Source organism: Ziziphus jujuba, chromosome 6 (genome assembly GCF_031755915.1).
Source record: "Ziziphus jujuba cultivar Dongzao chromosome 6, ASM3175591v1".
NCBI classification, from domain to species: Eukaryota; Viridiplantae; Streptophyta; class Magnoliopsida; order Rosales; family Rhamnaceae; genus Ziziphus; species Ziziphus jujuba.
Window position 1 is genome coordinate 16,590,142 of NC_083384.1, and position 15,614 is coordinate 16,605,755.

Here is a 15,614-nt window from a genome sequence, read left to right on the forward strand (position 1 = left end):
CCTAAGATTGTGTGTTGTTTCTTGTGCTCTCTTTTTCTCTACTTTGCATTTATTTCTTTTCCTCTTTGATTATAGTTTGTTGGTTGTGAATTCATCGTTCATATATTACTTGCTTGCCTTCTTGTTGATCATACTAATTTGTTTAGGATTATATTTGTTACCTAATCTCAATAGAAATTTTCGTTATTTTATTGGTTTTATATTTAATTATATTTATTCTTCAAAGATTTATGTTCATATTCAAAGTATACTCATTTTCTAATCAATAAAATAATGATTTGTGACTTTGGCACTTGTTCTTGATTTTGCTTTCCAAAATCTGAATTCTTAGATGTAATTTTGGCAAGTATAAATAATTATCAAAACAAACTAAAAGCTAGCATATATGCAACCTTGGATTCGCTGTTTGGGTTGAATTGAAAAAAAAAGAAAAAAAAAAAAAGAAGAAAGATAAGCAGCCCATCTTCTAACTGGGTTAGGCTATAGATTTCAAATAGGGGTTTGGGCTGGTCCATGTGGAATAACCTAAGGCTTTGGATATCTTCTTCTTCTATCCATTTTCCTCACCTTCTCCCTCTCTCTCCCTCTCCCTCTCCCTCTCACCGTCAACTATAGCAAGCAGCAGCTATGGAGGTCGCAACCACCGCCTCGAGCTTCGCGCTCAACACTTACGCCCGGATGTTCACAACATGCGCCACTCATTCCAGAACTCTGAAACCTACACTCACCCAGGCCATGGCTACGTCCTCTTCATCTCACTCCACCAATGTCGTCGCTCCGTTTGCTGCCGGAAGTCTCTTCTCCGGCTTCTCCGGTCCCATATTCCGACCATCCTCTCTTAATCCGGAGATTTCGCGCAGCTCCAAACCTAAACGAGGTGTCGTAACCATGGTACTTATGAAGTTTGCCATCGTAGCTTTCACCGAAAATTTTGAATTTGTTCATTGTAAATTTATTTATAGGGTTCTCTAATTTCTTATTTAGGTTTTTTTTGTAGAACAGTGCTTGTAAAATTAAATTTTTTGGTCCTCAGCTAAGAATCTTAAGAATTGAGGAATTGCTAGTGCTTTAAAAAATAAAAAGATAAAAAAAAGTAAAAAAGAATAAAAATTGGGGATTTGAAGGTGGTGATATTGTATTTGTTTCTTACTTTTGTATGTTGATTAGGATTGAGAAGTTCAAAATTTCTAGTCCTTCCATTTCCATTCCGAGCAATAAATTGTTACTTCTTGTTTGTTTCTGCTCAAGGAAAATTTTGGAAATTTCATTTTACTTTTGCCTATGATGGGATGTACTATCTTCCATTTTAAATTTCACTCTTGTTGTATGACCAACTTCACATTTTTTTCATATTTTATTCTGTATCTCGGCTGAAATGGTATTCTAGCTTTATTTCTTGTTATTCTATATAAGGCTGCAAAGTGATCTTACATTCTGGATACCCATTAATCTGATTTATGTGAAAGCGGTATTAAGTTGCTCTAATTCACTCGTTTATGTATTTTTTTTATTTTTTATTTTTATTTATTTTTTTTTCAATTCATGCAATCCAATTTCGTATTTGTGGCCTTGTGGGCAGGTTATTCCATTTTCAAGGGGAAGTGCATGGGAGCAACCTCCGCCTGACTTAGCATCTTACTTGTTCAAAAACCGCATTGTTTACCTGGGCATGTCACTTGTTCCTTCTGTCACAGAGTTGATATTAGCAGAGTTTTTATACCTTCAGTATGAAGATGAGCAGAAGCCTATTTATCTATATATAAATTCCACTGGAACAACCAAGGTTGTTAATGCTCTTTCTTCTATGTTAACCTGCTTCAGAAACTTGTTTCCTTATGTACTACCTTTGATTTATCCCATGATTCATTCTTTATATTACCTTGACTATCGGATTATTTAGAGATTGGTTTATTATGCTAAGGTTTGTCTATCCCAAATATATATTTGGAATGCACTTTTCCATCAGATTTGCACAGTTCTTATTAAATTAGGTTGCTTTACTTTGGAAAAGTTGAAGAATAAAAAAGTTGGCCCATCTCCACAATCCTTGTTTCGATTTTCAACCTTGGGTGGCAGCTAGTACTATGATTTACCCTTATTCTTTACTGGACTGAATTATTGTGGACTTTGGGTCCATAGTAAAAAGTTCATGAATGTCTAACAATTGATTATAGAGAAATAGAAAAACATAAAAACTCATAATCAAAGAGATGTGATTTAAGTTATACCAACTTCTATATACATGTGATTTATTGTGATTACCTGGACCTATGATACAGTGGACTTGAAATCTCATAAACCAGTATGATTGCTTTGTTAATTCGAATTTTCTGTTTTAACAGTTTGATAGTACAAAAAATAGCAGAGTTCTCATGTTTGTTTATCATTAAACTGGGAAGGGAGGCAATGATGTAAAAATTGTAGATGCCTATTAATTGCGAAATATAGGAAGTTTTTAGCACTAGGTATGAATGCTTTGATATTTTTTTTCTGGTATCACTTTTGTCACACTGGTATTATTATGTTTCAAGTGAGTAGATGGTACAGTCTATCACCTTCAAAACTGATTTTTTACTCTTTATCTATTTATTTATTTATTTTATTTTGTCTATATCCCTTCTTATGGTCAACAGATAACCAAAGTTATGAAGATTGTGCCTTGTCCAAATAATAATTTAAATACTTAATGACATTTTTAATTGATTTACAGGATGGAGAGAAGCTGGGTTATGAAACTGAAGCTTTCGCTATTTATGATGTTATGAGGTCATTGATCTTTGCAAATTTTGTCTTTAAGTTAAGAATGTTGGCTAAAATATGTTCAAATCTTATTTGGCATTAACCTAATTCTGGCAATATTTATGACTTCATCATTTATGCTTAAATTCATTCTTTTCTGTTTCAGTTATGTTAAACCCCCCATTTTTACTCTCTGTGTTGGTAATGCTTGGGGGGAAGCAGCCTTACTTTTGGCTGCTGGTGCAACAGGAAACCGCTCTGCTCTGCCCTCATCAACAATTATGATCAAGCAGGTTTTTTCTTAACAATGCCTTGTTATGCTTTATTATAATGTATCATAAAAAATGTTGCCATTCAAATCCAAAATTAGCTATATATCTTTTGAGTAACATAGGTTCACTGCAGCCAATTGCCAGGTTTCAAGGCCAAGCAACAGATATTGAACTTGCAAGAAAGGAAGTGAAAAACGTGAAAGCAGAGTTGGTAAGATTAAAAACCATTGGATTTGTTGTCCATTTCTACATACCGTACTTAAGGCCTACAAAATCATAGATTCTCCTGGGTTAGAATTTTTTTGTATTAGAATTTCTATTGAATTATAGTATATAAATAATCACCAGTAACACTATGGTAAAAATGTCTTTTTTCTTCCCTTTCTTTTTGTAAATATTATTGAAAACAAGACAGTTAGACCAATTTGGAAATGTTTATCATATAACTTAAAAAGGAGCAATGTTTTTTCCATGGTTCTGCTAATTAAATTTACTTGCACGTGTCTGGTTTGAGAGATTCAATTTTATCTAATAACTTTTCTTCTATTGGTAGTCAACATTATGCATAATTAAATTTTAGATTTATCTCCTTAACTCTTGTATTTTGAAAAACAATGTGCAATGTCTAAATCTATCTTTTAAGCAAGAGTTACATTACTGCTAAAGTTGCATTGTCATTTATACTGAGACATATTTGGAGAAAGGAAAATAGAATTCTGTGCTTACACGATCAATTTTTAGCCCACAAACCCCCATATCATGTTTTGATAATAGTTGAGTTTAACATCGGTTTGAGCACTTGGGTAATCTTTTGTAATCTAATCGAAATCCTATAACATTCTTCAGGATGTTTGTTTTAGCTTAAAGTACTCAAACCATTGTTTCTATATAATTCTGGTGTTCAATTATGGATGCATGGATGCAGAATAACATATACTTTCATAAGACCTTTGAAATTGCATAGCAATCTAATTTCAGTTTAAATCTCACATATATGAAAAGAAAAATTAGAAATAGAATTAGTTATATGTGTGTGAACAATTGCTGAAGACTATATATTTGACTTGTAAAGTGATTAGAATATCCAACTTAAATTTTGATTTCTAAAGTATTGGTTCTTTCTTTTTTATTGTAAATTTGTTACTCTTAAGAAATATAGATGAAATAAATTTCCTCGCTTGGATGGTTAAAAGAGAATCCCAAAAATATATTGGAATTTAACTATTAAATAATCTAAATGAAAAGTAAGAAACAGAATAAAGGAAAATACTTAGCTCCATTCCATAGAGATATACAATTAAATAGATATGATTAAAAAAAAAAAAAAGAAAAAAAAGGGTTCTCCAGACATGCTTTGGTAATTATGGTTAAACAGCAGCTAGTTGAGTTTGGACTTGATTGACTATAGTAAGTCGCCAATTGAATGTCAGTTAAAATGATGTGATATATCTGTTTTGCACTTTTTCTATGAATTTTTGTTCCAGGTTAACCTCCTTGCTAAGCATGTTGGAAAATCACCTGAGGAAGTTGAAGCTGACATCAGGCGTCCAAAATATTTTAGTCCCAGTGAAGCAGTTGAATATGGAATAATAGATAAGGTATCACCAATTGAAAGAGTTTATAATTTTTGTCCAATGCATTGCAATGCTAATACATTGTTGATAATTTTTTGTCAGGTACTGTACAATGAAAGGAGTACTGAGGACCGGGGAGTTGTCTCTGACTTGAAAAAAGCACAACTTATTTGACTGTAGGAAGCCTTTGAATGATTAATCTAGGATCTTTCAGGTAAGTTCCAACCAAAAGTTATTGTCAAATTAAGCATACAATAACTGGTAGCTGTTCATAGATTACATGTTTCATTTTATATACAGCAATCATTGTTTTTTTTCACCGGCAATTTGTCAAAATGATGATAGCTCTTTTCTTTCTTTGAACTCCTTCACGGCGCTGGTGAACTTGCATGTTGTTTGTACTTTTCAAATTTTTTTATGGAGCCTGGGTGTATGAGGTTAGTTGAATGGTCATTTGATACCTGTACTCTTGCCCATGTTAACTTTCGGTCTTATGGGGGAAGGCTAGAGCTTGACCCTCCCTCTGTCACCTGACCCTGGTAAGGTTGGAAGGCTAAACTTGCCTACCACAGTATGGGAGGAACTGATTTTTCCTTTTCGGATATCTACTTTTGAATATTGCTAATTTCGTCTGGCTTACCTCCTCATATCATCATACCCACCTACCCACAATTATACCAGTTCGTTTTATTAATCTCTCTTTATTTCTCATTGGTGAAGGTTGGTTGTGGTGTTGGTATGTGCTTGTTCTTTTTGTGCCCTACAATCTATTTACAATTATTGCTCTCCCTCTCCCTAGAAGATTCCAACATGAGACACCTGGAAGAGGAACCAGCTACAGGTTCTGATTAGACTGTATAATTTCTACTCCATATATTTTCCTTTTCTGTTATTGATGATGGAGGTGGGACTGAGAGTGACTGAAGAAAAATTGTTAGATGGTATTGTGCTTTGTTGCTCGGTGGTTCTGGTTTAGTTCCCCGTGGCATAGCCTTTTACCCTATCAGTCTCATCATAGGTTACAAGTGTAGGAGACGGATTGAAGGAATTAAAAGATTTGATATGTAGGGACCATGCACGTACTTTAGTCCTTTGTCTCAACCGTGTATCTTCCATTAGTTGCTCTAAGTGGTTATATGACCCATTTATGGAGGGTGATGTCATTTTCCAGCCATTTCTGGTGAAAGTCACTTTCCACGAGTTGGGACCTTGACCTGGAACTACCATATAATTAGGGTCAATAAATCTAGCTTATATATTCATTAAGAAAGTTCATTTTGTTTATAATGTTGTTACAAGTGTCAACTGTGAAATATGTCGTCAGCTTGGTGTAGAAAACTGAACTGCACTGAAATGAGGATCTAAAAGCACAAGTCAAAAACTTTCTTTTGCTGAGATCATGCAACACCAAATTGCCTGATTATTGTTTGTACAGGAGCACTAATAAGGGAATTGGAGGTCCTAAATATAATCAAAGATTAGTTCTCAACCTGCAATTGGCATGAAGTGGTCTATAAAGTTTGTAATTTAGCTCTAGAATTTATATTTCAAATCAGTTCTCCGATATTTTGGCCTATATGATGTCACATTAAGTTCTTGCCCTTCTACGTGAAAGCTTATCTAGTACTCCCTAATCTTATCAGATTGCAAACCATGCGATGAACAAGCTGCTCGAGTTCCGGAGCTAAAAATTGTACCAAGTAGCAACACTAGCGAATATTCACGATCCAGCAAAGAAGAGGATCCCATAAGCATCAACCCGAACTTTTGCAAGCTCAAAATTTTGTTGATTGTGTATCGTTCTGATTATATCCTTGTTATTGTTAAACTAGATTTTCATTCAATTTACCCAAGTGAAAAATGGTGAGGTATTGTATGTTCTAATCATTTGTTATTCTTGTCCTTTGACTTGGCTTTACAAAAACCTTAATTATGGATAGAATGCATGGAACCGGATATGGTGCTATGTAAAATTTTTTCGGCAATTATAAAGGTAGAAAGATTATCACAAGAAACCACAAAATAACTAACATCTCTTCATATATATATATATATATACATATGGTCTTTTTATGGTCAGATCGGACCTACTAATATAGTGCGGACCAAAAACTGGATCATTAGATTTAAATGATTTTACTCGGACGGCTGGTAATTCGCACTGAGCCTCTTTCTCCTCCTCTTTTTCTTCTCTTATATCCATTGGCACCACCTCTCCTTTTTTTTCCATGTGCATCTTCCTCTTCTCATGTAGTGTTTTTCTTTCCTCTACTTCCATTACCATCTCCAGTTCCGTCGTATCAAACTCAAACTTACCCAAAAAACAAACTCAAACTTACCCAAAAAACAAAAAAAGAAAGAAGAAAAAAATTACTAAAAAATTATAAAAGAATTATTCAAAAGAATAAAAAAAATTAAAAAAATTTCAAAAAAACTTTTATTTCTTTTTGCTCCTCCGCACAAACTCTCTCTCGGTATTTCTCTCTCTCTCTTAAAATTCCATAAAATTTTTTTAAAAAAAGTAGCAAAAAAATTTAAAAAAATTTGTATAAGCCGATGCTTCTGTTGATAATAGAATCGTCTTTGACCTTTTTATTTTTTTTTGGTCTTTGACCAGTTGTCTCATGTGGGTCCCCCTTTTCTCTCTCTCTCTCTCTCTCTCTCCCTTTTGCAACAGAAGTAAAAAAAGAAAACAAAATAACAAAAAAATTTAAAAAATTTATAAGAAGCGTTGGTTTTGTAAATTTTTTTAAATTATTTTTTTTTTTTAATTCTTTTGTAAAAATAGAGAGTGAAGAGGACGAGAGAAAGGACCCACACGGTACAATTGGTATTGGTATTGACAAATGAATGATATTTTTAAAAAGAATGTGGGTCTCCCTCTTTCTCCCCCTTCACTTTCTAGCTTTTATTCTTTTTGGCTCCCTCTACGTGCAATCTCTCTCTTTCTCTCTCTGTCTGTGTCTGTATTTCTTTTTCTCTCTCTTAAAATTACTTATGATAGACCACTATATAAAAAAAATCAAAGACAAAAAAAAAAAAAACATTAAAAAGGGTCGAAGCCGATGCTGTTATCAACAGTAGCATCGGCTTATACAATTTTTTTAAATTTTTTTGTTACTTTTTTTGGTAAATTTCTTTTATGGAATTTTAAGAGAGAGAAAGAGAAATAGAGAGAGAGAGAGAGAGAGAGAGAGAGAGAGAGAGAGAGTTTGCACAATTGTTTGGTAGAGGAGCAAAAAGAAATAAAAGTTTTTTTGAAATTTTTTTGGTTTTTTTTAAGTAATTCTTTTGTAATTTTTTTTCTAATTTTTTAGTAATTTTTTTCTTCTTCTTTCTTTATTGTTTAAGTAAGTTTGAGGCTGGTACGACGGGCTAGAATGGCTTGCGTGCGAGTTAGAGATGGTGGTGGAAACAGAGGAAAAAAACACTATAAGACAAGAGAAAGGTGCGAATGGAAATAAGAGTAGAAGAGGCGAAGAGGAGAAGAGGAGTGGTGCGAATGGGTGTCAGACAAGAAAAGGAGAAGAGGAGAAAAATACTCGGTGCGAATGATAATTTTTTGCAATTTTTGGCATATGAGCTTTTTTATAATCTAAGTCGTTCGAATAGTATTATTTGAATCCAATGATCTATATTATATTGATTAGATCTGATCTGACCATAGAAAAAGTACATATATATATATATTCATATATACTTGGAAATATTCTATTGGGCGACATCGAAAATGGTATGACGCCTGACAGCGTTTTGATTCAAAATATTTGAGTAATGAATCAAAGGGTTGTCAAGCAGCACATTATGTCTGACATCATCGTGTAAAATATTCTAGTATATATATAATTTTGCTATAGAGCGTCGTTTTGTGTGCAGCGGGTGTTGAACATTTTGTTAAATGTGGGGCATGTAAATTAATTGAAATTAAATTTACACATCTCGCAACATATTGCATGATATTAGAGCGCTATAATGCTGTTTATGTGATGCTCTCTATATAGCAAGATTATATATAAATATATATATACAGTTAGATTTTGGTTGAGTGCTTAAGCTTAGGATTTGATGTGGATCAATTTTTCGCAATTTAAAGATTTGATTTGGGTCTGATCTTATATGTATATATATATATATATATAATTTTTTTTTAACGCAGGTATCCTAGACAAATTGTTTATCCGGGACAACATGTATCCTTTTAAGGATATTAGTATAATTTAGATACTTGTCCTGCACAAAAAATTGGTCCATAAAGTTTTTGCTATAAAATGCATGACATGCCTTTAATATTGAGGGTGTGCCCAATCAATTACCTATAGCCACGTATTACAATGGGTTATATGATCTAATCACTTGTATTCTCGGTGGATTTAATGAAATCAATTAGGCACACTTTCAATGTCAAAGGTGTGCATGTGTTTTATATAAAATTATAAATAGATACATAGAAAAACATTCTACTAGGAGAAGTTAGGCAGCTTATGTTAATTATTACATGATTACATGTAATTCAAGATGAAATATGATGTTGGATTATTTTCAATCAGACTTAAGTAGGATATTAGTTGGACAACATTAGAAGTATAATATCACCTATTATAAAAGAAAAATACTATATATATATATATATAAATATGTAAATATTACTATGGGCAACTTCTCCCATCAAGAGTCGGGCAAAAAGAATTTATCAAAGTTTGATCTATGTAGTTACATGTAATCAGATTGCAATTGCATGCAAGTGTTACACATATGCAATCAGAGAGTCATTCTCCATCAAAAGGTGGGTGATGTCACTCATATTGGTAAAATCAGGTGTGCATGTGTGTATACACACGCATATTCTTTAATTAGAAAATTTTATACGAATTCTTACGTAATAATTGTTAAAAGTTGTCATATTTAAATTTGAATTGAAATATTAATTATTATTTATCAATAATCAAATTTTTACTACATAAGCATTCCTAATTTTGATTAAATTTTTTCATAAGCGTCCAAGAATCCTGGACAAAATTTTGTTCAGGATAATGTGTATCTTGATACGGTTGTCTTTACATCTCAATACATTCGTAGGCGCATTTCAATACATTATCAGGCCCCGTTGACAGGGATAATGATAGATATTAGGATAAAATAGTACAAGTGACAGCTTGGTGCAACAACTAATAGGACTAAAAATCATTGGCCAACAAATTTATTCCTCGCTAACAAGATAAAATTATCTCATCTCCATCCCTAGATAAAATTATGTCTAGCTGGATAAACCAAAAAAAAAAACAAAAACTCTTTTTCTTTTTTTAACTTGTTTTTCCTGTATTTGTTTCTTCCTTTTTTTTTTAATCCTTGTTTCTTTTCATATATATATATATATATATATATTCCAACAGTATCAGTTTTTGTTATTTTGTTTTTTCTCTTTTTGGATGAGTAGATAAATATATGCAATTTTGCTAATTCATATTAATGATTTTATAAATTAATTAACAAATTTTTTCAAAAATAATTAGATAAAGAATTTACCTATTTCTTATATTAAATTTATCTAATTTAAATTATATTGTTTAACTAAAAAAATTAATAAGTTATATAATAATTTATATTTATTTTAATAATAATTATATAAAAAAATTAATGTTGTACGATTGACATCAAATATAAGACTAAATTAAACTTTATCCCATCTAAAGTCAGTCTTAATTTCAATCTCAATTTAATTATATTTTGCTTATCAAACGGACGTTAAAAGAATATATATTGTCTCAGATTCAAAATTGTCCAGAATTTGCACATAAGAGAAAAATTATATATGGCATATGAGAACTTGAATTGGAATTATTATAGTAAAAAGTAGCGGTAAACACTGCTGGATTAAGACTCATACGCTAATAGCTGTCTTCCGCTCCATCACAAACGCAAATGCACCACTTATAAGCAGGCAACCAGATGGACGGCAAGGATCAAGAATCACCTACCCCAATAATAAATTTCTTTAGTGCTGGAAAACCATTTGTCATTGAACATTGGTTTTTGCAAACCACCACCCTTGTTCGTTCTCAACACTTGTATTATCAAATAAAAATAAAAAATAAAAAATTCCTTCTTTTATCACCTTTTTGCTTTTTCCTTTTCCAGAAAAGTTCAAATTCAAGCTGTTATGGTAATCGTAGTGAGAGGATCATTTTGAGTGCTCCAACCCCAAACTTAGAATCCATGAATCCGAAATTTGACACGAGGTAGAGCTATAAGCTTTTACCTAGTTTATTAGATTTCCTCAGTGCGTTACAACCAAACATGATGATGGCCATGGTATGTGTAAATTAATCCTCTATTGCCTATTTTTATATATTTTTTTGGTTTTAATTCCGTAGCTTTTGGATTTTCAAAAACAAAACAAAACAAAAAACAAAATACAAAACATATAAAACGAAACAAAAATAATGAAAATTTCACTAACTTCATTGGAAATGAAGATTATCTATCTTCACTGTTAATTGAATATCATTTCGTTTAAATTTTTTTTCACTAATTGAATATCATTTTGTTTTAATTAATTTATTTTGTTTATTTGTTATTTCTTTTAAAATTAGATGACATTATATTATTGGTGTTTGGACGGAAAACAAAATGATTGATAAAAAATTATTATCCAGTTATTGCATACATGTATATCTTACAAAAATGAACGTGGGTTGGTGCTGACGGGCTAATGGCTCATGTGTTAAGTCACATTTCCTGTTGCTGTACTTCCGTAAGATTATGCTTAGTTAACTACAACAAAGAAAATTGCTAACTAAATCAAATCCACATATGACCAAGTTCAGAGGATGGGGAAAAAAAAAAAAAAAAAAAAAAGGGAAGAAAGGAAAATGGTTTGAATGTGACTGTTATTGTATATAGTCCAAGAGTTGGATTAATTTTGTAAGAGAAAATGGTGCAGCAGTTATTAAAAAAACCCAAGTGGGAGTTTATAGAAAATGAATTTAAGGACAATATAGATTGATGGAAAGAGAATAGTAGAATTGAAAAAGAATAAGAACTTGTCAAGCTTAATTCTTCACCTAAAGTCAACTAACTAAAACCTTGTCAATTGTGAATATAGTAAAATAGTTGGTTTTTCATAGAATTGATTTATAAACCATCACCAAACAAGACTGCAAAATATATAACAGTTAAGTATGCCTATAAATGCCCATGATAGAAACTCCCTAATTTTAGACCACACTGGATAAAAAATGGGGAATTAGAAAAAAAAAAAAAAAAGGAACAAATTGTCTTTACTGTAATGATTATTAGAAATTCTGTTAAAGTTAGGTGCAGGGACAAAGAGATGGAAAAAGTAAACAGAAAAAAGTTTGGCAAAAAACTTTTCAAAATGTTTCCTCTTGGTTGATAGAGAGCAAACCTTAATTTTTCTTTTTTTCCCCTTTTCTTTATCTTAAAAAAAAAAAAAAAAAAAAAAAAAAAAAAAAAACACGAAATGGTCTTAAAGAGTCAATAAGGAGGTCTACGCGTACACATCATCAATCTAATCCAGAAACTTGAGCATCCCCTTTGAACTCCCTGCTATCAAGTGGAAGAAAAAGGTGGCTAATAACACCTACCCTGCCTCCAAATCAACTATAAATATAGGATTCTTGAATTCTTTGCTCTCACATCCTCCTCATTTCCTCTTCTCTACTCTTTTAGCTCAGCTTTCTATTTCTTACCTTCCATTTTGTTTTCTTAGAAATAATTGCCAAAATGGGGTTTACAATAGAAAAACAAATGGTTTTTCTCGGTCTAGTGGTTCTCTTTCCTTTACTTTGTACCTCTCAGAACACCTTTACAAGCTCTAGAGCAACCTATTATGGTAGCCCTGATTGTTATGGAACTCCAAGTATGTAAAAAAAAAAAAAATTAACTTATCACACTTTTTTCTGTTCATTTTATTGCCCAATTAACATTTTAGACTGAAGTGCTTTTTCAACGTCAGCAAAAAGTACAACATTTGCTTTACACAGCAATAGAAGCACTAATTCATAATTGCTTATAATATTACAAATATACGATTAAGCTAAAGTTTTGTTGATTTTGTTTAGGTGGTGCCTGTGGGTTTGGAGAATATGGAAGGACTGTCAATTATGGCAATGTTGCAGGAGTTTCTAGGCTCTACAGGAACGGAACTGGCTGTGGTGCATGCTATCAGGTGTGCTTCAATTAGTTTAGTATGTTATAAAAGAAATTTCTCACTATGAATTATATATATGGCGTGGCAAATATATGCTTAAAGGTAATTCCCACAAAATTACATAATAAAAATTCATACGTTCTTGAATGTTACGGCTCATAAATATCCCAAAAATAGCATATACCCACCTACTCTAGAAGTCGCTTTCAGTACTCATAAGTTCAAATCATATTGCTACTAATAATTAACTATTTATTACAGTAGCTATATAATTTAACTTTAGCTTCAACAACTCTTTTTTTAACTTTTGTTTCCTTTATTTAACAATTTTCAGGTTAGGTGCACAAATCCTCAATATTGCAGTGATGATGGGGCAAACATAGTGGTGACTGACTATGGTGAAGGAGACAGAACAGATTTCATTCTCAGCCCAAGAGCCTACGCAAAGTTGGCAAAGGCAAACTTGGCCTTGGAATTGTTTGCTTATGGTGTTGTTGATGTCGAATACAGAAGGATTTCTTGCAAGTACTCTGATTACAATCTCATGTTCAAGGTCCATGAGCATAGTAGATATCCACATTACTTGGCCATAGTCATTCTATACGTAGCAGGACAAAATGACATCACAGCGGTCGAGTTGTGGCAGGTAAACTTTTCGGTATGCTTTGTTTACATAGCTGAAATTGGATACAATTTGAACTAAAAATATTGATGGGGGTTTAATAATGTTGTTTTTGGTTCAGGAGGATTACAAAGAATGGAGGCCTATGAGAAGAGCCTATGGAGCAGTATTTGACTTGGCTAACCCACCACCAGATTCTATTACCCTGAGGTTCCAAGTGAGTGGAAGTGCTGGCTATACCTGGGTCCAATCCAACAATGCTATCCCTAGTTATTGGAAAGCTGGTGCTGTCTATGATTCAACCATTCAGCTTACTTAGATGGAGTTTAGAGTGTGTGTGTGTGTGTGTGTATACATGTACACACCATATTCTAATTTAAATAGGATAGAGATTACTTATTTAAATTGTTAGCTTTTTCAGTTGCTTTGTGTTAGGTATGCTATATAGTATGGCAGAGTTGGGTGCAGTTCCTCTACTGTCTTTGCTCAATAAATAATTAGATTTGTACTTTTATATATTAATGAAATATGAATAAAATAAGTTCCAAATTTTTGGATCTTTTTTATTATTAACATTGTAAAATATTTGAGCAATTTTTTTAAGTTCATGAATTTTTAAGCAACTTAAAAAGTGAATAGGAATGTATACATATATATATATATATATATATATATATATATGTATATAATTTGTACTATATTCCACTAGTTCATTTTAAACTACATATTAGTTTTTTAGATTCTGTATCTTAACATGTTTACTGGACTACCTTAGGTTAATGTCCTATTATCGTTAATAAAATCACATGTGGGTTCAATATAATCTATGCGATAGAGTTTGGTATAAGCTTGTTTTTCCTTAAAAATTATAAAGGGTGTGAATAAACCTATGAAGAACGTGTGAAAAAATTAATTAATATAGTCAAAATCTAATGGCTAAAAATATTCCTCCGGTATGCAAATAAAACATTCTAGATCACTCATGAAGTCCTGATTCCTTAGAGTTTCCACCCAAAAACAAAAGCCATAAACAACAACAAAATAAATAATTTATAAAAATAAATAAATAAATAAACAGCAAAATAATTGAATATAATAATAATAATAAGGTAACAGTAGTTGGGGGTTCTTCTGTTGCAAAGAAAATGGCCCATCAACCATCAAGGTGGCTAATTGGATTAGGATTTTTAAAGCGTATCCCAATGTTTGGGCCTCTTAATGACAGAAAACCAATGGATGAAATAAGTTTTTTTTGTTGATCTAATTCTTACAAATATTACTTAAATTACCCCTTTTGCATGAGCAACCACATTTTCTTCTCCCTCGTAGTATTCTTTCTCCCTCTCTCCCTTTTTTTTTTTTTTTTTTGGGTGAATTCTCCATTTATACTTTTAAATCTAGCCAAACCAAAAAGACTGGATAAAAACCACTGCAAATTAGGAAACTAGAAATTTAATATTGCTGGCAGTGTGTAGTTTATTCGTAAGGAAGAAGAAGGACGTTTTTGTTTACCACTGGCACCGAATCAGTATTATCCATGGACTTTCAAGAATTGGTAACAAGGATAAAGTAAAGCATTTTTATTGCTAGATGTCATTCCAGCAATTTTAGTATTGGTTATCAAATAACAAATCTGAAAAAAAAAAAAAAAAAAACAGATATTGTCACCACTAATGAATGATCATTAATACGTTCTACATTTCCAATAATAATTTAAATATCTAATTTTTAAGATTTTAGAATAAAAATTGATAAGATTAAATATTCCAATTAAAATTGATATATCATATGGGTATCAATTAGTGGTCATAAATAGCAAGGCTTAAAAAATAGTATTGCTATATTATCAATTATCATAAATAGCAAGGCTTGAAAAAATGGTATTGCTAAATTAAAAATTTTCTTAGATACAATTCACTTGTCACCAATTAAGATTAAGGGCAAATTTCATTTAAACCCTTTCAATTTTGTGCTAATTATATGTAAATTCTTATATTTTTAGAAAATTATTATTAATTTCCTTTAGTTTATTTGCCTTTTTAAACTTAATTTTTACACTTTAAAGTTAAAATGAATATTAAAAATTAATATTTTATGATCGAATAATATTGTAAAAACTCCATCATGACATTGAATTATTAATATTAACTATTAAAACTTGACAGATAAGGTTTAACTGATTTCAAAAGCATAGTGTTTAATTGTAATTATAATAAAATTGAGAAGCTTCAAATAAA

At 31.5% G+C, this 15,614-nt stretch overlaps 2 protein-coding genes across 4 annotated transcripts in view; both read left to right on the top strand.

Moving 5' to 3' along the window:
* Window positions 1-545: 545 nt before the first annotated feature.
* Window positions 546-15,614, top strand: part of LOC107430377 (ATP-dependent Clp protease proteolytic subunit-related protein 4, chloroplastic) — a 40,076-nt gene continuing 25,007 nt past the window's right edge. The window contains exons 1-9 of one of the 3 annotated variants that reach the window (XR_009639396.1): window positions 548-891; window positions 1,580-1,783; window positions 2,711-2,766; window positions 2,906-3,032; window positions 3,145-3,222; window positions 4,496-4,609; window positions 4,688-4,799; window positions 6,021-6,103; window positions 6,229-6,487. Coding sequence is in view for 2 of the 3 variants with exons in the window: in XM_016041208.4 (XP_015896694.2) it covers window positions 628-891; window positions 1,580-1,783; window positions 2,711-2,766; window positions 2,906-3,032; window positions 3,145-3,222; window positions 4,496-4,609; window positions 4,688-4,759 (915 nt within the window). In the remaining variant the exon portion in view is untranslated. Of the gene's footprint in view, window positions 892-1,579; window positions 1,784-2,710; window positions 2,767-2,905; window positions 3,033-3,144; window positions 3,223-4,495; window positions 4,610-4,687; window positions 4,800-6,020; window positions 6,104-6,228; window positions 6,488-15,614 lie in introns of those variants that run through there. The other 2 variants (XM_016041208.4, XM_060818426.1) reach the window with 2 other exon arrangements.
* LOC107430372 (expansin-like B1) lies at window positions 12,225-13,946 on the top strand. Its single transcript, XM_016041205.4, has 4 exons — window positions 12,225-12,464; window positions 12,667-12,773; window positions 13,090-13,401; window positions 13,499-13,946. The coding sequence occupies exons 1-4, from the start codon at window positions 12,329-12,331 to the stop codon at window positions 13,694-13,696; spliced, it is 753 nt and encodes a 250-aa protein (XP_015896691.3). The 5' UTR covers window positions 12,225-12,328; the 3' UTR covers window positions 13,697-13,946.